Source organism: Folsomia candida, unplaced genomic scaffold (assembly GCF_002217175.1).
Source record: "Folsomia candida strain VU population unplaced genomic scaffold, ASM221717v1 Fcan01_Sc018, whole genome shotgun sequence".
Taxonomy (NCBI): Eukaryota; Metazoa; Arthropoda; class Collembola; order Entomobryomorpha; family Isotomidae; genus Folsomia; species Folsomia candida.
This window is the reverse complement of record NW_019091210.1, coordinates 141,148-161,270: the sequence shown is the minus strand read 5'-3', so window position 1 is coordinate 161,270 and position 20,123 is coordinate 141,148. Positions and strand designations below refer to the sequence as shown.

At 36.9% G+C, this 20,123-nt stretch overlaps 5 protein-coding genes across 5 annotated transcripts; 3 read left to right on the top strand and 2 right to left on the bottom strand.

Annotated features, from left to right (window-relative positions):
* The first annotated feature begins 333 nt into the window (after nt 1–333).
* Nucleotides 334–2,143, top strand: LOC110857458. Its single transcript, XM_035857710.1, has 6 exons — nt 334–945; nt 1,030–1,119; nt 1,178–1,378; nt 1,443–1,562; nt 1,621–1,712; nt 1,805–2,143. The coding sequence occupies exons 1-6, from the start codon at nt 726–728 to the stop codon at nt 2,021–2,023; spliced, it is 942 nt and encodes a 313-aa protein (XP_035713603.1). The 5' UTR covers nt 334–725; the 3' UTR covers nt 2,024–2,143.
* A 101-nt stretch (nt 2,144–2,244) lies between these two features.
* On the bottom strand, nt 2,245–3,006 carry LOC110857378. The gene is made up of 2 exons (XM_022105973.2): nt 2,565–3,006; nt 2,245–2,495 (listed from the first exon to the last, which is right to left on the bottom strand). Exons 1-2 carry the CDS (start codon nt 2,814–2,816, stop codon nt 2,298–2,300), a joined length of 450 nt encoding a protein of 149 aa, XP_021961665.1. The 5' UTR covers nt 2,817–3,006; the 3' UTR covers nt 2,245–2,297.
* Nucleotides 3,007–4,272: 1,266 nt separating this feature from the next.
* Nucleotides 4,273–5,662, top strand: LOC110857377. The gene is made up of 3 exons (XM_022105972.2): nt 4,273–4,340; nt 4,899–5,345; nt 5,415–5,662. The coding sequence occupies exons 2-3, from the start codon at nt 5,094–5,096 to the stop codon at nt 5,610–5,612; spliced, it is 450 nt and encodes a 149-aa protein (XP_021961664.1). The 5' UTR covers nt 4,273–4,340; nt 4,899–5,093; the 3' UTR covers nt 5,613–5,662.
* A 104-nt stretch (nt 5,663–5,766) lies between these two features.
* On the bottom strand, nt 5,767–7,851 carry LOC110857465. Its single transcript, XM_035857708.1, has 6 exons — nt 6,965–7,851; nt 6,791–6,880; nt 6,532–6,732; nt 6,348–6,467; nt 6,198–6,289; nt 5,767–6,105 (listed from the first exon to the last, which is right to left on the bottom strand). The coding sequence occupies exons 1-6, from the start codon at nt 7,182–7,184 to the stop codon at nt 5,887–5,889; spliced, it is 942 nt and encodes a 313-aa protein (XP_035713601.1). The 5' UTR covers nt 7,185–7,851; the 3' UTR covers nt 5,767–5,886.
* A 10,552-nt stretch (nt 7,852–18,403) lies between these two features.
* On the top strand, nt 18,404–19,322 carry LOC110857457. Its single transcript, XM_022106052.2, has 4 exons — nt 18,404–18,596; nt 18,676–18,784; nt 18,858–19,023; nt 19,110–19,322. Exons 1-4 carry the CDS (start codon nt 18,471–18,473, stop codon nt 19,189–19,191), a joined length of 483 nt encoding a protein of 160 aa, XP_021961744.2. The 5' UTR covers nt 18,404–18,470; the 3' UTR covers nt 19,192–19,322.
* Nucleotides 19,323–20,123: the final 801 nt, after the last annotated feature.

Sequence of the window (20,123 nt, the reverse complement as noted above, 5' to 3'; positions counted from 1 at the left end):
TACTTTTCCGTAGTATTTGACCACTCCCGCCATTGATACAATGGCTATCCCAGATCCAAGGATCGATGCAAGCGCCACGGTCCATCGACATATCTTGTTCATCCGATAGACCAAAATTGAGACTGCTCTGTAGCCCGCGCGAGAGCGGACGGGTTGCCCGGAACGATTGCCTTGACAAGCCGCGTTTACACAGTCTGTGCCCAGCGTGATGATTTCGAATAGATAGAGCACCACGGAAGTAAGGACATTATAGCAACCCTCGCTCATTTTCTATTTATAGATTTTATAGCGAATGCATGCAAATTTTATGCATGCATTTTTTGCATGCAAACATTTTTTGCATGGAGTTTTGCGATGCTGGGGGCTGACCCCCCCCAGGGGTTGCAGATAACCCCAGCGCAGTGACCGCGGCGCCGTGACCTTTGACCTGTCAAGCGTATTTATTATAATATGAGCGTTACATGGTGAGTATGTATGTCAAGATGAAAAAACCACACATTGATATTTAACTACAATGATGAAATGTGCATAATAATGGGTGTTAAGTTTCACAGTTTAATAGCTTAATTAAATGTACATGGCTTGCAAAAGCTGGCCAACTTCATTTGACATTCCAAGCGAATTACGCCCAGTTTTATTCTAAAGAAATTTACTTTAAGATATTTATTATTCCACATACAATGAATTGATTATTGCTTAGTTTTATTGATACACACAAAGTGACAATGAATTTGCTTATATTAATTTGTGTTGTGCTGCAGACCGTAAATTCGTATGCGGAATGTTATCGTCATGATAGTTGTGTGCAATGCATTCAAATTGTGGGTTGCGTTTACGGAGTAACAAGTTCAAGTGCTCGGAAATGTTTTCATCGTGACGAGATTCCGGTTGGAATTTTGGCAACCTTTCGAAATCCGACTGCATGTAAAAGAATTTACAGGTTTGGTACGTTCATTTTCATGTTTTCACTTTATACTGAGAACAAAGTGTTTCTTTACTGAATAAATAAGTTGTTTTTTTAATTTTTAGCAACCACCCAGACGAGTGCATTTGATAACCATTCTAAAAGTGGAAACACTATCATTGTTAAAGAAGAGATAATGCACAATGTTTTAACAGGTATGCACTGCCATTTTTCGCAATTTATTCCATTATTTTAACATTTTGACATTCTTAGAGCGGGTTTCAACCTCCACCACAACTGAAAATCAATTGTATACTTCAACATTACCTACTTTCACGACTTTGCCAACGACCAAAATAGTGACGACCAATTTTTATTTGCCGGAAACCTTACATCCCACACAACCAAGTGTTGATCACGAGCAAGACAATACAGAGACCACAACGGAGACAATAATAAACACTGCTGTCGCCGGTATTGTACACATTTTTTTTGTTACGTAATCTCGGTTTTTCATTCATAAATAAAACCATCACAGAAAAACTGGCAATCGAGACTACAATCCTACCAATGGTGGAATCAACTACGCATTTCTCTGAGCTAATTCATCGGCCCACTGATCCATTCCTGTTGCTGAATACGAGCATCACAATTGGGGGTATGCACACCATAGTTAAAAAAATAACACGTAAAGTTTATTAAAATTTTATTTATAGAAACCAATAATACTGCGAATTGGAATAATGGTTCCAACCATAGTGGAAGTTTCAACTCTTCCGTCCCGACAACTACCAATTTAACGATTTCGGTATTTATTAGTGTTTATATGCAACCAATCCCAATACCGTCTAAAGCCACGAGAACAAATTCGTATGCAATTCTTATTTTGTCACTTCTTAGACTTTTCCAGTTGTAGCAGCAAGAAAACGGAAAATGTGGAGCACCTATGACAAAATTGGATTATATGCATGCAGAATTACTAAATTACTTAAGAAGAATAATTTCTTTCATGATCGAGATCTTTCTACTATTAATAATATCATATCGAGGAAATTTGATTATGTATTATGTGATTCGTTACTCAGCGGAAAGCCAATATTTTATGCCAAAAACATTTAAATATATGCAACAAGTTAATTAAGCAAATGCATTTGCAGAGTGTTGGATTTAGAGGAAGTTCTAGCAATAAATAATTATGATAATTTTATTACAATAAATGCATGAAATTTTTTCGATTTATTTTTTTATTTGCTCATTTCCATCAAATCATTTGTTTTTATTTTCAATCATCAACTTAAAATGATTAGAAATCACTACTAAAATCACTACTAAATTCTACATGTATATATGAACTCTACAAATGACTCAATTCGATAAAATCACTACTAAATTACTACTTTTTTTTATTTTTCGTTCGTTTACTGGCGGGGGCGTTTGTGGGGGGGGATGCTTGGACTGCTGCTTGGACTGCGGCTTCCTGTGCCTCCTTTATTGCTTCAGACACAACTGACGAGGTCAGAGGCTGAACCGTCAGCATCTCATTCGGAGCTGAAGACAGTTGTTTTACACACGTTGTAAGGAAGAGAGTATCCTAAAAAAACAAGCATGCTTTGCAACAAAATCGTAATTATAAGAACGAAAAAAAATTGGAAACACTTACCTTTGATGCGTCATGTAGCCTATTAACCAGGCCCATAGCATTGAGATGTTGTAATTTTTTAAATATATTCAAATTTGTCCTAAATTTGAGTTTTAACAAGTCTAATTCCTTTGCCAATTTTGTTCTTTCTTCTTGAGTATTTTCCATTTGCTTTAATTTTTCCTCCAGACTTGAGATTTCTTCTTGGTCCTTTTTTCTCTCTTCGTCCAAGTATTGTAATTCTTCAGTGTGCTCTTCATCAATTGTTTCCATCTCGTCCTCAAGGTGGGCTGCTCTTCTGCATTCTGCTGCAAGAGCTTTCTCAAGAAATTCCACCTTTTTGTGGACCTCTATCCATCAGGAGTAATCTGCATTGGAGCGTCCAGACGGGTCGACGATAGAGTCGAGTTTGGATATTAATTCTTCAATGACGGACGTGAAATTCTTGATGTCTGCTTCGGCAGGCATCTGTAAAATTATTAAATAAATTATTGTTTCATATTATTTCATACTACTGATATATGTATTAGTAAAATTTCTCATGGGTAACATGTCTATTTCGCGAGTGCACGTGATAGCAAGAATTAAAATATTCGTGATTTCCTATAAACGGCGGAATATATATTCCAACATGTTTTGAGTTTTTTGGAGTAAAACTCGAAAAATTCACTGTTTTAACATAGGTCGGTATAGGGAAAATTCTCAAAATTTGTGAAGATAAATATCCATAAAAATCAACTTTTCACCATCTAGTTTTCTAAAAAAAAATACCGAAGAAATACTCTTATTTTTGAGAAATTCCTATGCCAGGATAATTTATGATGTACATACATATGTGTATTTTGTCCTTCATTGAAAATAATATGATACCCATATGGGTTTACAACGCCACCAGGTAGATAAAACTATTACACAAATATGTGCATTTCGTCCTCAACAAAAATAAAATACTACACACATGTATGTACTTCGTCCTTAAGAAGTTAATGTAATTAAAATTACAAGTAAATTAATATACACACGTACTGGATTTTAGGTAATACTTGGTAATGTTATAAATATAGTTATCTATTTGTTAGCAGTTAGTAGGAAACCGAAATTTAAATAAAAAAATTGTAAATGCTTTTTGGGCATGTATGTATCTGTTCCTTACTTTCATTGCATTGCTAAGTTGATAAAAGTCTCCACAAATATATTGTCATCGCCCAGTCGCAATTCAGATCACTTTCAATTTGATCAGAATAAGTTCATTGTGTTCAAATAACCCATCAAATCATGTGTCCTTTGGATATGGGAACAGAATCAGTTGAAGTGGTAAGCAAATTTCTGTGATATATATTATTATTTCCCCGAGTCGGAGCTTATGGAACCGTCGTGTCTGTCTGTTGGTCTGTTTAAATTTCAATACAAAGCTCATTGACGCTACAAATGGTTTCTCATGAAAGAATCCCATGTAAAATTGTAAAAATTCTACATCTGGCTCGGGCCATATCTGCAATGTTGGTTTTTAGTCATTAATGTTTAATCATAATTTCCATCCTGGAAAACAGATGGAAGCCGAACGTATCATCATCCCAGTAAATGATCTGGCGATAATGTTGACTAATACAACCGGTCAACATTCCCTCATAGTTTACAATAGGGAGTTACATCAGGTGCGACTAGAGAAGATTGAGGATGCACCACCCCCACCGCATCAGATTGAGATTATCATGCAGTCTCCGTTCCGTGGAGGCAACTGAAGGACAAGCGGTTAATTCTGATGTCCGGGATCCTAACCTTACGACATCTGAAAGGGTACGTGTGTATATTAATTTACATGTAATTTTAATTACATTAACTTCTTAAGGACGAAGTACATACATGTGTGTAGTATTTTATTTTTGTTGAGGACGAAATGCACATATTTGTGTAATAGTTTTATCTACCTGGTGGCGTTGTAAACCCATATGGGTATCATATTATTTTCAATGAAGGACAAAATACACATATGTATGTACATCATAAATTATCCTGGCATAGGAATTTCTCAAAAATAAGAGTATTTCTTCGGTATTTTTTTTTAGAAAACTAGATGGTGAAAAGTTGATTTTTATGGATATTTATCTTCACAAATTTTGAGAATTTTCCCTATACCGACCTATGTTAAAACAGTGAATTTTTCGAGTTTTACTCCAAAAAACTCAAAACATGTTGGAATATATATTCCGCCGTTTATAGGAAATCACGAATATTTTAATTCTTGCTATCACGTGCACTCGCGAAATAGACATGTTACCCATGAGAAATTTTACTAATACATATATCAGTAGTATGAAATAATATGAAACAATAATTTATTTAATAATTTTACAGATGCCTGCCGAAGCAGACATCAAGAATTTCACGTCCGTCATTGAAGAATTAATATCCAAACTCGACTCTATCGTCGACCCGTCTGGACGCTCCAATGCAGATTACTCCTGATGGATAGAGGTCCACAAAAAGGTGGAATTTCTTGAGAAAGCTCTTGCAGCAGAATGCAGAAGAGCAGCCCACCTTGAGGACGAGATGGAAACAATTGATGAAGAGCACACTGAAGAATTACAATACTTGGACGAAGAGAGAAAAAAGGACCAAGAAGAAATCTCAAGTCTGGAGGAAAAATTAAAGCAAATGGAAAATACTCAAGAAGAAAGAACAAAATTGGCAAAGGAATTAGACTTGTTAAAACTCAAATTTAGGACAAATTTGAATATATTTAAAAAATTACAACATCTCAATGCTATGGGCCTGGTTAATAGGCTACATGACGCATCAAAGGTAAGTGTTTCCAATTTTTTTTCGTTCTTATAATTACGATTTTGTTGCAAAGCATGCTTGTTTTTTTAGGATACTCTCTTCCTTACAACGTGTGTAAAACAACTGTCTTCAGCTCCGAATGAGATGCTGACGGTTCAGCCTCTGACCTCGTCAGTTGTGTCTGAAGCAATAAAGGAGGCACAGGAAGCCGCAGTCCAAGCAGCAGTCCAAGCATCCCCCCCCACAAACGCCCCCGCCAGTAAACGAACGAAAAATAAAAAAAAGTAGTAATTTAGTAGTGATTTTATCGAATTGAGTCATTTGTAGAGTTCATATATACATGTAGAATTTAGTAGTGATTTTAGTAGTGATTTCTAATCATTTTAAGTTGATGATTGAAAATAAAAACAAATGATTTGATGGAAATGAGCAAATAAAAAAATAAATCGAAAAAATTTCATGCATTTATTGTAATAAAATTATCATAATTATTTATTGCTAGAACTTCCTCTAAATCCAACACTCTGCAAATGCATTTGCTTAATTAACTTGTTGCATATATTTAAATGTTTTTGGCATAAAATATTGGCTTTCCGCTGAGTAACGAATCACATAATACATAATCAAATTTCCTCGATATGATATTATTAATAGTAGAAAGATCTCGATCATGAAAGAAATTATTCTTCTTAAGTAATTTAGTAATTCTGCATGCATATAATCCAATTTTGTCATAGGTGCTCCACATTTTCCGTTTTCTTGCTGCTACAACTGGAAAAGTCTAAGAAGTGACAAAATAAGAATTGCATACGAATTTGTTCTCGTGGCTTTAGACGGTATTGGGATTGGTTGCATATAAACACTAATAAATACCGAAATCGTTAAATTGGTAGTTGTCGGGACGGAAGAGTTGAAACTTCCACTATGGTTGGAACCATTATTCCAATTCGCAGTATTATTGGTTTCTATAAATAAAATTTTAATAAACTTTACGTGTTATTTTTTTAACTATGGTGTGCATACCCCCAATTGTGATGCTCGTATTCAGCAACAGGAATGGATCAGTGGGCCGATGAATTAGCTCAGAGAAATGCGTAGTTGATTCCACCATTGGTAGGATTGTAGTCTCGATTGCCAGTTTTTCTGTGATGGTTTTATTTATGAATGAAAAACCGAGATTACGTAACAAAAAAAATGTGTACAATACCGGCGACAGCAGTGTTTATTATTGTCTCCGTTGTGGTCTCTGTATTGTCTTGCTCGTGATCAACACTTGGTTGTGTGGGATGTAAGGTTTCCGGCAAATAAAAATTGGTCGTCACTATTTTGGTCGTTGGCAAAGTCGTGAAAGTAGGTAATGTTGAAGTATACAATTGATTTTCAGTTGTGGTGGAGGTTGAAACCCGCTCTAAGAATGTCAAAATGTTAAAATAATGGAATAAATTGCGAAAAATGGCAGTGCATACCTGTTAAAACATTGTGCATTATCTCTTCTTTAACAATGATAGTGTTTCCACTTTTAGAATGGTTATCAAATGCACTCGTCTGGGTGGTTGCTAAAAATTAAAAAAACAACTTATTTATTCAGTAAAGAAACACTTTGTTCTCAGTATAAAGTGAAAACATGAAAATGAACGTACCAAACCTGTAAATTCTTTTACATGCAGTCGGATTTCGAAAGGTTGCCAAAATTCCAACCGGAATCTCGTCACGATGAAAACATTTCCGAGCACTTGAACTTGTTACTCCGTAAACGCAACCCACAATTTGAATGCATTGCACACAACTATCATGACGATAACATTCCGCATACGAATTTACGGTCTGCAGCACAACACAAATTAATATAAGCAAATTCATTGTCACTTTGTGTGTATCAATAAAACTAAGCAATAATCAATTCATTGTATGTGGAATAATAAATATCTTAAAGTAAATTTCTTTAGAATAAAACTGGGCGTAATTCGCTTGGAATGTCAAATGAAGTTGGCCAGCTTTTGCAAGCCATGTACATTTAATTAAGCTATTAAACTGTGAAACTTAACACCCATTATTATGCACATTTCATCATTGTAGTTAAATATCAATGTGTGGTTTTTTCATCTTGACATACATACTCACCATGTAACGCTCATATTATAATAAATACGCTTGACAGGTCAAAGGTCACGGCGCCGCGGTCACTGCGCTGGGGTTATCTGCAACCCCTGGGGGGGGTCAGCCCCCAGCATCGCAAAACTCCATGCAAAAAATGTTTGCATGCAAAAAATGCATGCATAAAATTTGCATGCATTCGCTATAAAATCTATAAATAGAAAATGAGCGAGGGTTGCTATAATGTCCTTACTCACGGAGATAGCTCCGATGAGCATGTGATAGCCCGAAATGAAGATGAGTATGCAACGAGCCACTTTCCCTAAGCAGGTCACCTCCCAGCCAGATGCGGGAAATAGGGCTTGAATAAAATAATATCCACTGTCAAATCGTTGACCAAGGAATGGAGTCAAAGCCAGCATGGTCCACATGGCAGAAATAGCGTAGAAACCTGATTGCAATTGCAAGGTCCATAATGTGCTGCGCAGTCTGGACCATTCCTTCATGCCGGAAGAGATCATTGTTGTTCGACCTGGTAAAAAACTTTGTATACTCTCCATTCTCACACAGTAGAACTTTTACCGAAATTGAGATTTCTGAGAAACTACGGCACTGTCAATCTCAAATTCTCTGGAATTATGCTGACGGGGTACTTTGAGACTGGCAGTGCCGTAGTTTCTCAGAAATCTCAATTTCGGTAAAAGTTCTACCATGTGCGAATGGAGAGTAAGTACAGATAGATTATCTTGTTTAGAACAAATGAAATTCCATGGGATGCGTTGTGTTGGTGTCAAGGATTACATATTCTTTGTCCACATTTTTCAACCGATATAACAACTCAATACTTTTAACATACATTTTAAGTTAACACATAAATAAAAGAACTTAGGATCACACCAAAATTATAAGTTTACATACGTAATTTCTTCAACTCTCTAGAAATCCAGTTGAGCTGAAACCAGTCAAAATATAAGAGTTCGTCATACCAAATATTTGACAAGGCTTCGAAACCGATAGCGCATTGGACAAAAAGCGCCGAAAAATGTATGGCAAGTTTCCCATCCCAAACGAGTTTTAGAATGAGACAAAGTCCAAAAACGTAGGCCACGTTAAGCACCGAAATTATTAAGAACGGGATAAATTTTTCGTTTCGTTTTGATTTCACCGGGACACAGAAAATTGGAGGAAATTTGTATAGCACGGTAAGTTCTTGGAGAGTTCCTTCCACCCGTTTGCAAGCATTTTCCATTTCAAATTGTTCTCTAGGGATTTATTTAAATTTGAGGATTTAGGTGGAAAATATGTACTTTTTAGAAGTCTGGATTGGATGAGGAATTTAAATAGTTACTTCTAAATATCGTTTGGTGTTCTTACCGGCAAATTTTCAATGTCAATAATCTCATATGTAGGTAACCTTCGTCCGAGAACTGCGATAAAAAAACATTTGATCATGGAAATACCGATATCTGAATAATTTAATTTTCTAACTATACAATATTTGTTTTTAGAAGCTATTTATTTATTGAAATATGTATTGCTTTTACGGTTTAGCTTATTTATTTAGCTTGTGCAGTTGCATGTCTTTCGGAATTTATGCGATTGGTTTATTTGCTTGATTAAACCACTTTAATTGCTTTCAAAGCCATTGCAGAAGTTATTGCATGAGCAAACTTATGCATAAAAACCAATTCTATATAATAATAAAATCGTCATCTTTAAAAAATTAACCAACTTCATTTCAGTTAAATTGCAGTTGAAGTTTAACGTAGACTTAGGTGACTCATCGCCTGTGACGTCACAGGCCTAAAAATTAGCACATTTTTAATCATTTCTCGGCTCTGATATTTCATTCAAACGTATAAAGCGACACTTTTGTAGAGCAAGTCGTTACTAATTTATTAAAAATATACACTCCAGACTTTGCCACTTTTTGAAGGAGTGTTTGCAGTTTTTGTAAAAAAAGTGAAGACACATAAGACCTCCTGTTAAAGAGGATTCCATTTAAAAAAAACTGGCTTATCGTAATTAACAAAACTCAACGCCATCCTATTTATCAACTTACTTGCTACAGTTGTGTCGCTTTGATTGTCTATACTCGACTTAGCAAGGCCCTTTGGCTTGGTGGTACGAGGGTAGGATTGTCACCACGCAATCACACGTTCGATTCCACCAGCCGGGAAGCTATTGCTAATCCTACTTGGCTCTGTGTTAGTACGGGGTAGGTGCTGTCTCTCATGGCAGGGTGAGCCCAGCCATACGGAATGGCAATGCCATTGAGTCAGCCCCCGGCAGAGTTCCGTTCTCTGTTGGGATGAGACGACTTGCCACAGATTATTAGGCAAGAAGTCCACATCTAAGGCTGAAAAGCAGAGAACATCTGAGTCCTTTCGATGTAAAACGACAGCATTTTAGCATTTTTTTTTCTTAATTGCCCCAGAAAACAAATTTGAAATTAGAGTAACTATAACGTGGATAGGTATACGCGTATGTAGGTAATGTAAATCTAACACTAATGGACCATCCACCTACTGCGTATTATATTAGACTTTTATGAATTGAATAAAAACATAATAAAAATGATCTTAGGAGATTTAGATATACAATACATAGTGAATGGACGCCCCTTCCAAAACAAAACAAAACACAAAACATATGTTCTGGTGAACAAGAAATACCAGATAAAATGCTTTCGCGCTGTGTTTTTTGCCGTGAGATTTTTTGAGACGATGTGTCACCTAAGTCTACGTTAAATTGAACTTTGTCTTTGGCTAAATATAGGAGACTTTCTGGAATTTGCACTAATAAAACCCATGAATAATGAGACTTCGAAGTAATAAACTTGATTCTGTCTTAACTGCACACATTCATACATATGTAATAAGTATTGATCAGGCCAACTACATGGGGTTCCTTTTAGTAAATATGTATGTAGCTGGTAAAAAATGACGTTGATGGCTTTAATTTTAATTACTGATTTTACCCTAACCCCAGGTTTAAGTACATACCAAGCTATTGAACTAAAGCCATTTAGTAAAGCCATTTGTTGTGAAGTACACGACGTCAGACGTGTAGTGAGTCACTTTATTGAAGATCATCCACATTTCATTATCTCTCCACGACCAACTGTATAACCATTCAGCATGACGGTTGAGTAGCATGATTCACTTATTTATGATTATCAACGTTCCTGAGATTAATTTTATTTGGCAATGTCAAGATTAGGGAGCGTCCATAAATCACGTGATCGATTTTTGGCCAATTTTGACCCCCTCCCCCCCCTAGGTGACCGGTGGTGATAATTTCGCTACCCCCCCCCCCCACCGGTCACGTGACAGGAGATGCTCAAATTAAATCATGTTGTCCGGAACAACAATATTTTTTAAATCATTGATCAAATTCGAGCTACACTACACACATGTGTAAATACCTATTTAATACGCCAGTCAGACATAAGTATTTAAGTCGAAGCAAGTTTCTAAATATGCAAAATGAAAATCAAATTTATATAACGTGCGTGTGGTATGCCAAGAGAGTTTATACATAACTCTCTCATGACATTTATTGGCATATACAAAAGTTTAAAAAACTTTTGTATATACTACTCATGTCACGTGACATCTGACCATCTACCCCCCCCCCCCCCCGTGATAATTGGTGACAAATTTCAGACCCCCTCCCCCCCTCTAATCGATCACGTGATTTATGGACGTTCCCATAGCAAGATTAAAAATAGCGGGGTGCGAATATGTATCTAATACGTTAAGTAAGTATGAAATGCAAACGTGTCTACAATATATGCATGTATGTATGTATAACGAATATACATATGCATGCACGTAGATATTCAAATTGTGAGGTAGCATTGTTCGTCAGCTTGATACAGTGTGGTTCAAAACGATTTTTAAGGTTGAGCTTGGATATTTTATCAACCGGAAAATTCAGATTCGGTTAGAATGGATATTCTTTCGCCCTAATATTCGGATCGGGTTGGGATGGATTAGAAAAAGTTTAAAACCGACTAAGGATAAGCTAGGAAATATACCCGGAATGTTTTTGATAAACAATCCTTAATGGAGAAATACGAGCAAGACTAAACTTTTCCCATGTTTGAATTTCTGAAAAATATGCTTCACCCATTTTTCCAAATTTTGACTAACAGTCCTTGCATGACGAACAAAAATTTAAACATTCACATCGAAAACCGAATTTTATACGAAATTTTGGTGCAGATACGTCGCAATAAATTAGCTGTATTTAATATACAAAAATGGGATAATATTTGATGCAAATATATTGATAGGTTTCATTATTTCTTCGTATCGTAAAATATGTAGGTTACGACGGTCTTTTGTAGGTGTTTGTAAGATTTTGTAAGCGTCGTAAAATTTTCTCATCGAAAATCGCTCTTACGATTTTTACCAAACCTGGCCCTTTGTTTTCTTCGTAAAGTATTTCTTCGTAAAGTACACTTACGAGGATACACAGAAATATTGAATACCCTCATTAGCTACAAATAGAGAACATTTCATTAAATGCATTTGAGACAGAGTGTAATATTTATATTCTAAATACGCGTGCAAAAACTTTTAGATCAAGTGTTCAATGGACGTTGGCTGATTTGATACCAATTTGCCTCGGTAAAACTGACCATCCTCCCACATCACAAAACTGCCACATGAACCTAAATAACCTTTCACTCTCGTCCCTGGAACGGACGTGAAAACTGTTGAAGCAGGGAACCTTTGGCTGGCGAATTTCACAATATTTCCCGCAATTCGTTCCGGAAGACGCCCCAAACAGTTGAGAAGGTAATGAGTTGGAACGGCTGGCCAGGATGGGGTGGCAACAATTAACTTGATCACCTTATGGTCCGCGACGTCTCCTAACGGAATACTAAAGTGGTTTGGAACCACCGCATTCCTGGGCCGACTGTCGGGATATGGCAGAATGGCGGTGGGGGTTGAGAATGTCAGAGAAGAATTATCCAATAAGTCTCCTCTTCTGGATAGGATCTTGAAGTAAAAGTAGATAACTCAATTATGCATAGCAAAGATGTACAGGGTGGTTTAAATGTCACGCTACAATGGAAAATTCTTCAATGAAAAAAAAACTCCATTAGTTACAAGATCTTGGATTTAGATTTTTATAATTATTACCAAAAACTGATGGAACACTGATGACTAAATTCTTAAAATGTTGAACTTTAGAGACAATATTTCTGTAACTAATAGAATTTTCCAATTTTTCTCATCGAAAAATTTTCCATTGTAGCGTGACATTTTAACCACCCTGTATATCAGAATATCTGTAATTACTAATTAAAATTATCACCATCCGTACCTGCCCTAATGCAGAAACAACTATGCTGCCCAAGACATTTGTAGTTGTATTATTCCGATGATTTTCAGTGCTCTCCAAATTTGATCTCAAATCACGTACCCTTGCAAATGCTAAATTTTTCGTGACACCAAAATGACGCAGATCAGATGTTCGTCCAAGTGTTGGATCAAACTCTACTCCAGTATTGGCCTTTCCATCGAATACTTTTCGCATTAAATGGAAAGGAAGTTGCAGAAATCCTAAAAAATTTTCGAACAAAATGTGCCTTCGAACCTTGACCTGAAGGTTCACCTTAGGATCAAGAACAAACGGAACACTACAGGATTCAAAGTCCATTAAACATTCGGTTACTAGTAAGCCGGCAGAAAGTCCATCCATGTAAGAATGATGGCACCGAAGCACTCGGACACTAACTGGAGAAGAATACGAGTCCCCACAACCTTTAAAATTTGCTATTTGCACACTTGGAATTATCACCCATCCAGGTTTTGCTGCGTAATCCTCAAAATCTTGCGCCAATTTGGGAACGATTTCCTCAAAGAATTCCTTTTCTGTGTAGAATTCTCCATTTTCTGGGCCAGTTTCACGCCACATTTTGACATGTTCCTTGACATTAAAGGTCTCACTTTTTTTACGACAGCCATACCCCCACTTTTTCTCAAGCACCATTTTCAACGTTTCGTATACCAAACAGCTAATGGACCATCGTACTTTCATACTGTCATGGACTTTCGTATACGGTTGTAGAACTTGGTGATACTACAATTCCGAGAATTATTCCACCAACGCTGCCAGGCTGGCCTGGAAATAAATTGTCTATCCCGTTGGAAATTAGACGGAGATTTGAGCGAGAACAAAACAGAAATATTCTCAGGACACATCGCACAATGTTGTTGATGATAATGACCAAAAGCAATACCGGTAAAAGCAGTGCGTACCCGGTCACAATTATTGCAAGTTTAATGAAGAAGTTTTTTACTAAAGGTGACATAGTTGCTCAGTGCGAAGTGTTAAACTGGAGAGCTTCACGCTGACTAAATAAATGTCTTTTTCTTGAGAAAAGACGACAAAAAGCTTGTTCGTATGATATATCACAATTAAGGTGAAACAGGTTTTTACACAATGGATTCCAAGTAATCACTTTCCGCTTACTTAATTATACATACGTACAAGTTACCGATTTTTAGCTAAAATCAAGACCTGCTGAAATCACTCCTGTTCGTCCGTCTGAAGCAAGGTACCCCAAAATAAGGGTATTCAAATTTGTCAGAACACATGCATTACTAAGTTCGAATAAAAATAAATATGAATTTACGTTACGTACTTAGGAGGGGAACCTCACTAGTTGCCACCCACAGATCTCGATGCCCTTTGGATATGTTGGAGCACCCCATGAGTGAACAACAACCCCCAAGTGGTTTGATGCCATGGTCACATTTGCCATGGTCACATGAAACTTTGACATGGCCACAGCCCCAAAGTTCCCGAAATGAAACTTAGACTTGGTCACACCCCCAATGTTTCCAAAACCAAATTTTGACTTGATGACACGCCCAAAGTTCCCAAAATGAAACTTTTATTTGGTCACACCCCCAATGTTTCCAAAACGAAATTTTGACCTGGTTACATCCCCAATGTCTCCAAAACCAAATTTTGACTTGATGATACCTCCAAAGTTTCCAAAATGAAATTTTCACCCCAAAGTTTCCTAAAAGAAATTTTTACCCCCAAACGTTTCTAAAATGAAATCTTTACTTGGTCACACCCCAAAGTTTCCAAAATTAAATTTTGACTTGGTTACACCCCCAATGTTTCCAAAATGAAATTTTTACTTGGTCACACCCCAAATGTTTCCAAAATGAAATTTTGACTTGGTTGCACCCCAAACTTGGAATTGTTTTCTAACTTCAATAACCCTTCTTCGGTAACCCTATCCCAGGGGAACACACCCTCCCACTCCCCCCAGCAGAGCGGTAACCCTATCCCAGGGGGGCACACCCTCCCACTTCCCCCAGCAGAGCGGTAACCCTATCCCAGGGGGGCACACCCTCCCACTTCCCCCAGCAGAGCGGTAACCCTATCCCAGGGGAACACACCCTCCCACTCCCCCCAGCAGAGCGGTAACCCTATCCCAGGGGGGCACACCCTCCCACTTCCCCCAGCAGAGCGGTAACCCTATCCCAGGGGAACACACCCTCCCACTCCCCCCAGCAGAGCGGTAACCCTATCCCAGGGGGGCACACCCTCCCACTTCCCCCAGCAGAGCGGTAACCCTATCCCAGGGGGGCACACCCTCCCACTCCCCCCAGCAGAGCGATAACCAGAGCCAAAATGGATACAACCAATTATTCCCCCCAGCAGAGCGATAACCACACTTAATTGTTTCCGTTAACTTCCCTTCCTGATAAGCTAACCAGCAAATCCTGGATAAATGACTTATCAACTTTCCAAAACAGTTGATATGCAAATCACTTTCTCCACTTTCACTTCCGTCACGGAAAATTACTTTCACTTCCGTTGCCAACAAACATTTCCAGCTTATAATATAGATGGAACAATAAGCGCACGACTAATTTACGTGGCGAGCGGCACGTAGCAGAAGATAAAATGTGTCCTTTTTAATTTTGCAACTGGATTATAATAAGGGTATTCATGACTGTTTCTGGTCCCTACAATGAATAGGTGTGAGGAGGTTCTCGACCAGATTAAACCGCACTCATTTAAATTGCTCACTCACAAAAATTGGAGGACACTCAGTTTGGAATTTTCTAGCTTGTGCATGTTTTCGCCCAGGGCGAAATTTGTAAAATCTGTTTCAGCCTAAATCACGATTTTTCAATTCTTATTGAATTTTAACCATATTTCAGAAATTAAACAATATGTATGCTCAAGATTATTGGAAATTGCAAAAACTTGTTACCTAAAAAAGTTAAACTTTGGTATTTGTTTACTACATACTTATTCCTGAATTTAAAAAACGCAAAAACAATAGATTTTTTAACGTTAAAAATCTATTCCAGTGGAATTTTAATCATTTAATGCAATTGTAAAAAAAACATGAATAATTGTTGAAGTTGGATAAAATTTGAAAAGTTCCGGCGTTTTTAAAAATAGGTTATAAAGGTTACGAGATTTTGTAAGCATCTTTAGATTTAGTCATAAAAATACTGTTACTATGTTTAGCATATTTGGTCACAAACTATTCGATTTGACGAATTAACGATACTAATGATACAAAAGTAATTTTGAATACCCTCAATTGCAATATGTGTCATGATGCCGTCATTGATTCTGATTTATATGGTCGTCACTAATTGATTTACACTAGTAAACGTCATAAGTACGTCAATGTTGTAAGAAATTTTAACAACACAGAGCTAGTGGTCTCAACGGTTCTCGGTTCTCATAGAACCGAACCGGAACCGATGGCTCGGTTCGGTTCCGGTTTATACGGAGAACCAAACCGAACCGAAACTTTTATTACCGGTTCGGTTCCGGTTCCAAGTCTTTGAGAACCGAACCGAACCGGCCGGTTCGGGTTGAACCGAACTTTATACATAAATACATTAGCGAAGTTAATCATATTTTCGAAAAAGTTTTACGAATTTCCCGAAATACACATAGTTTCCAAAATGAAATTTTGACGTGGCCACACCCCCAAAGTTCCCGAAATGAAACTTTGACTTGGTCACACCCCCAATGTTTCCAAAACCAAATTTGACTTGATGACACGCCCAAAGTTCCCAAAATGAAACTTTTATTTGGTCACACCCCCAATGTTTCCAAAACGAAATTTTGACCTGGTTACATCCCCAATGTTTCCAAAACCAAATTTTGACTTGATGATACCTCCAAAGTTTCCAAAATGAAATTTTCACCCCCAAAGTTTCCTAAAAGAAATTTTTACCCCCAAAAGTTTCTAAAATGAAATTTTTACTTGGTCACACCCCAAAGTTTCCAAAATGAAATTTTGACTTGGTTACACCCCCAATGTTTCCAAAATGAAATTTTTACTTGGTCACACCCCAAATGTTTCCAAAATGAAATTTTTACTTGATGACACCTTCAAAGTTTCCAAAATGAAATTTTCACCCCAAAGTTTCCTAAAAGAAATTTTTACCCCCAAAAGTTTCTAAAATGAAATTTTTACTTGGTCACACCCCAAAGTTTCCAAAATGAAATTTTGACTTGGTTACACCCCCAATGTTTCCAAAATGAGATTTTGACTTGGTTACACCCCCAATGTTTCCAAAATGAGATTTTGACTTGGTTGCACCCCAAACTTGGAATTGTTTTCTAACTTCAATAATACATGCATAAGTGGTTTTGCTGTTGACATGTATTAGAATTTGCTTGTTTAAATACAGATAAGTTATTGGCTTATATGTGAAATTTCATCAGAAACATGTCAATTAGCATTGTTTGTTGTTTATTGCATATTAATAACACTACCGGTTTGACCCGAACCGCCGGTTCGGTCACGGTTTGGTCCGGTTCCGGTTCGGTTCCAACTAAAAAAAGTTCGGTTCTGTTTCGGTTCTTCAATTCTGGTTCTCGGTTCTAAACCGGTTCTTCCAAGAACCGAACCGAACCGCACCGTTGAGACCACTACTTAGAACATCTACTTTATGAGCAAAAAGGAGGGGTTAAGCTGGATAGAAATCTTTACCCTCGTAATGAAATTTTTCCAGACAAAATTCAGCAACCGTCCAAACCTATTTTAATAAAAAGGTCCTATCTCTTCGAGTTTTAACCGAATTATAAAAATTAAACATTTTGACTGAAAATTACATTGAGTAATTACAAAAATTATACTCTAAGAAATCTGTAATTTTCAAAAATTTATGGTTCTTGCGGTTTTTCGCAAGTAACCTGCTAATTTCATTTTTTTAGAAATGCATGATTGCAATTTCAGTGCAAAGTAAGTTTCAGCATACATATTTTACAATTTCTGAAATCTGCTAGAATTGAATCCATTTTGAAAAGTCCAGATTTTGACCTTAAATGTGTTTAAAACTTCATCCAAAAGAGATAATATGCACACTTTAGTAATCCGAAAAATGGGGATGCCTGAATTTTGGTGCGTGAACAACTCAAAATGTCAAATCGCCCAAAACCAACTCATACCTCTGCATTGTATTAATGCGAAATAATCATGAATACCTCCATTATATCCGGCTGCAAAATACAAAAGTAAAAAGTAAAAATTTAATCTTCTGCTACGTGCTGATCATCTCGTACATAAGTCATAATTACATATTGTCCAGTATGGTGAATCCTGCTGATGTAATAACCGTGTTTCGTAAGATCTTGACGTACGTAATTGATAACTATAAGGTCTGCCACCATGTTAAGTTTTACATAATAAATTGCGATTCTTGTTTCGCAAATCCTTGACGTATTAATAATGTCAACACGATATAAATTCTGGGGCTACAAACTGGTGATACTCTTACATCATAAATTGGTATTTTTGTCTGGAAAATCCGGTAAGGTCCATATGATGTCATTATAACTCGATGTTCAATCGATCAATTCTGTCTTACGTCACAAATTGTTTTTTTCTTGCACAAATTTTTGACGTAGTTGATAACTTCAAAACCATATAAATTCTGGCCCGAAGTTAAGTCTTACATGATAAACTGAGCGACAGAAGTTACAGTTACAGTTAAACAGAAGTTTGGACTCGTTTGGAAAATTTTACTTTCAAAAATGGCATCTTACTTTACTGCTGCTGTATTAATTTTGGCAAGTATGGCGTTGGTTTTTGGGCGACCATCCGAAAAAGAGGAGCTCTTTACAGGGACCGTTATCATTCGATCCGTACAGGGTGGATTGGTAAATTAATTTCTGGTCAAAATTTTGTTAAAATTAAGTTAAGCACTAATATATTCATTTTTTAATTTCCTCTACATAGATCCTGCAGTCCCTCGGTAGTGGGGAGCACTGCGTGGGGGCAGGTCATGTGGTGGCTTCGAAATCTGTGGAAAATGCCAAGTCTGCCCAGTGGATGTACCGAATGTGGGGTAATAAAGTTTAGTTTGACCATTATTTGTCAACCGTTGTATTTAACTCACCTTCTTCCTTGTTTGTATGTAGGTTTATCTGCATCTTTTCATATCATTGGGGGTGATTTGAACGAGTTCAGCTTCCATCCCAGAGGCCTGTTTTGCTATCCGCCAGGTCGAACCGTTAATTTGGTGAAGCACGATAAGGGGACCATTTCCTTCCAAGATTTTGACGGAACTTGTTTAACCAATAATGGGTAGGTGACAGAATAATTTGCAAAAATACTTAAATGATGTGTGCAAGCAAGGAAAGTCCTCATTAATCTGGTCACGATTTAAATAGAAATGGTGAGCGGATCAGTTGGACCTCGTGTAATGGGAATTCTCCAAGTCAACGGTGGACCATGGAGGAGATTCTGGAGTAATGCGAACACATCCGGTTGATAAACAATTATGACACGGCTTACGATTTTACTCTTACTGACATTGTCCAATTATCTATTTCGATTCTTCTAATATTCAAAGTAGTGTGTAGACATATATTCCATGGATAATAAATAAGCATAATAAAATGAAAAAAATCATCTATAAAATGCGTACCTTGTTAATAGTGAAAGGTTCATAGTTGTCGCATATCATGGATAATGGAAGCACTCATGAAAACTTCTTCAGCATCGTAACTCATTTCACAAATTTGTGTGCATAGCTCGTAAAATTTAAGTCGTCGAGGATTCACAAAACTTGATTTCACAAATCTACATATATACTTATAAAAACTAATAATTCTGTAATATCTCTAGCTAACGTTTTTGAGGATGAGTGTACGAAATAATTTTGAAAATAAAAACACGACCAGTCGTTACGTAAATTTTTGAAAAAATCATATATCTGTACATAGTTTTAGGCATAATTTTAATTGAAGTTAACTAATTACGTACGGATTACGTACAAGTAATTACGTACAAGTTTTACTCTACATATAATCTAACACTAATTACTAGTGATGCCGTGTAGTAGAAAATCGCCGCAAAAAAATCAGTCCTAGTATTTTGATCCATAAAATAAAATGGTCCAACGAACGCTCTAATTGGACCGTAACTATTAACCTCCTTCGTCCAAATCACTTTTCTTTTTGACGCTTCCAATTTCCACAGCCTCACTAATCCCTTCGAGTTCACGTTTAAATATGCCATTATTGGGAAAATGAAGTGCGGCACGCCCCCCAACACGACCACCAAGCTGGTCCCCATTACCGTCATCGGGATCGGGATGAAGTAATAGAACTTAATTATCAAACAGCTCAGCGTGATGCAGCATAAAAATAGGATCAATTTTGCAACGGGCAAAATGTAGTAGA

Bases quoted from the DNA above. Each gene is read 5' to 3' on its own strand.
- LOC110857457 (XM_022106052.2), top strand. From the start codon at position 18,471: ATGGCATCTTACTTTACTGCTGCTGTATTAATTTTGGCAAGTATGGCG. The intron at 18,597-18,675 runs GTAAATTAATTT...TCCTCTACATAG, and splicing joins GATCCGTACAGGGTGGATTG to ATCCTGCAGTCCCTCGGTAG. The intron at 19,024-19,109 runs GTAGGTGACAGA...CGATTTAAATAG, and splicing joins ACTTGTTTAACCAATAATGG to AAATGGTGAGCGGATCAGTT.
- LOC110857377 (XM_022105972.2), top strand. From the start codon at position 5,094: ATGGAAACAATTGATGAAGAGCACACTGAAGAATTACAATACTTGGAC. The intron at 5,346-5,414 runs GTAAGTGTTTCC...TTGTTTTTTTAG, and splicing joins GGCTACATGACGCATCAAAG to GATACTCTCTTCCTTACAAC.
- LOC110857465 (XM_035857708.1), bottom strand. From the start codon at position 7,184: ATGAATTTGCTTATATTAATTTGTGTTGTGCTGCAGACCGTAAATTCG. The intron at 6,881-6,964 runs GTACGTTCATTT...TTTAATTTTTAG, and splicing joins TAAAAGAATTTACAGGTTTG to CAACCACCCAGACGAGTGCA. The intron at 6,733-6,790 runs GTATGCACTGCC...TGACATTCTTAG, and splicing joins AATGCACAATGTTTTAACAG to AGCGGGTTTCAACCTCCACC.
- LOC110857378 (XM_022105973.2), bottom strand. From the start codon at position 2,816: ATGGAAACAATTGATGAAGAGCACACTGAAGAATTACAATACTTGGAC. The intron at 2,496-2,564 runs GTAAGTGTTTCC...TTGTTTTTTTAG, and splicing joins GGCTACATGACGCATCAAAG to GATACTCTCTTCCTTACAAC.
- LOC110857458 (XM_035857710.1), top strand. From the start codon at position 726: ATGAATTTGCTTATATTAATTTGTGTTGTGCTGCAGACCGTAAATTCG. The intron at 1,379-1,442 runs GTATTGTACACA...AAACCATCACAG, and splicing joins AATAAACACTGCTGTCGCCG to AAAAACTGGCAATCGAGACT. The intron at 1,563-1,620 runs GTATGCACACCA...TTTTATTTATAG, and splicing joins TACGAGCATCACAATTGGGG to AAACCAATAATACTGCGAAT.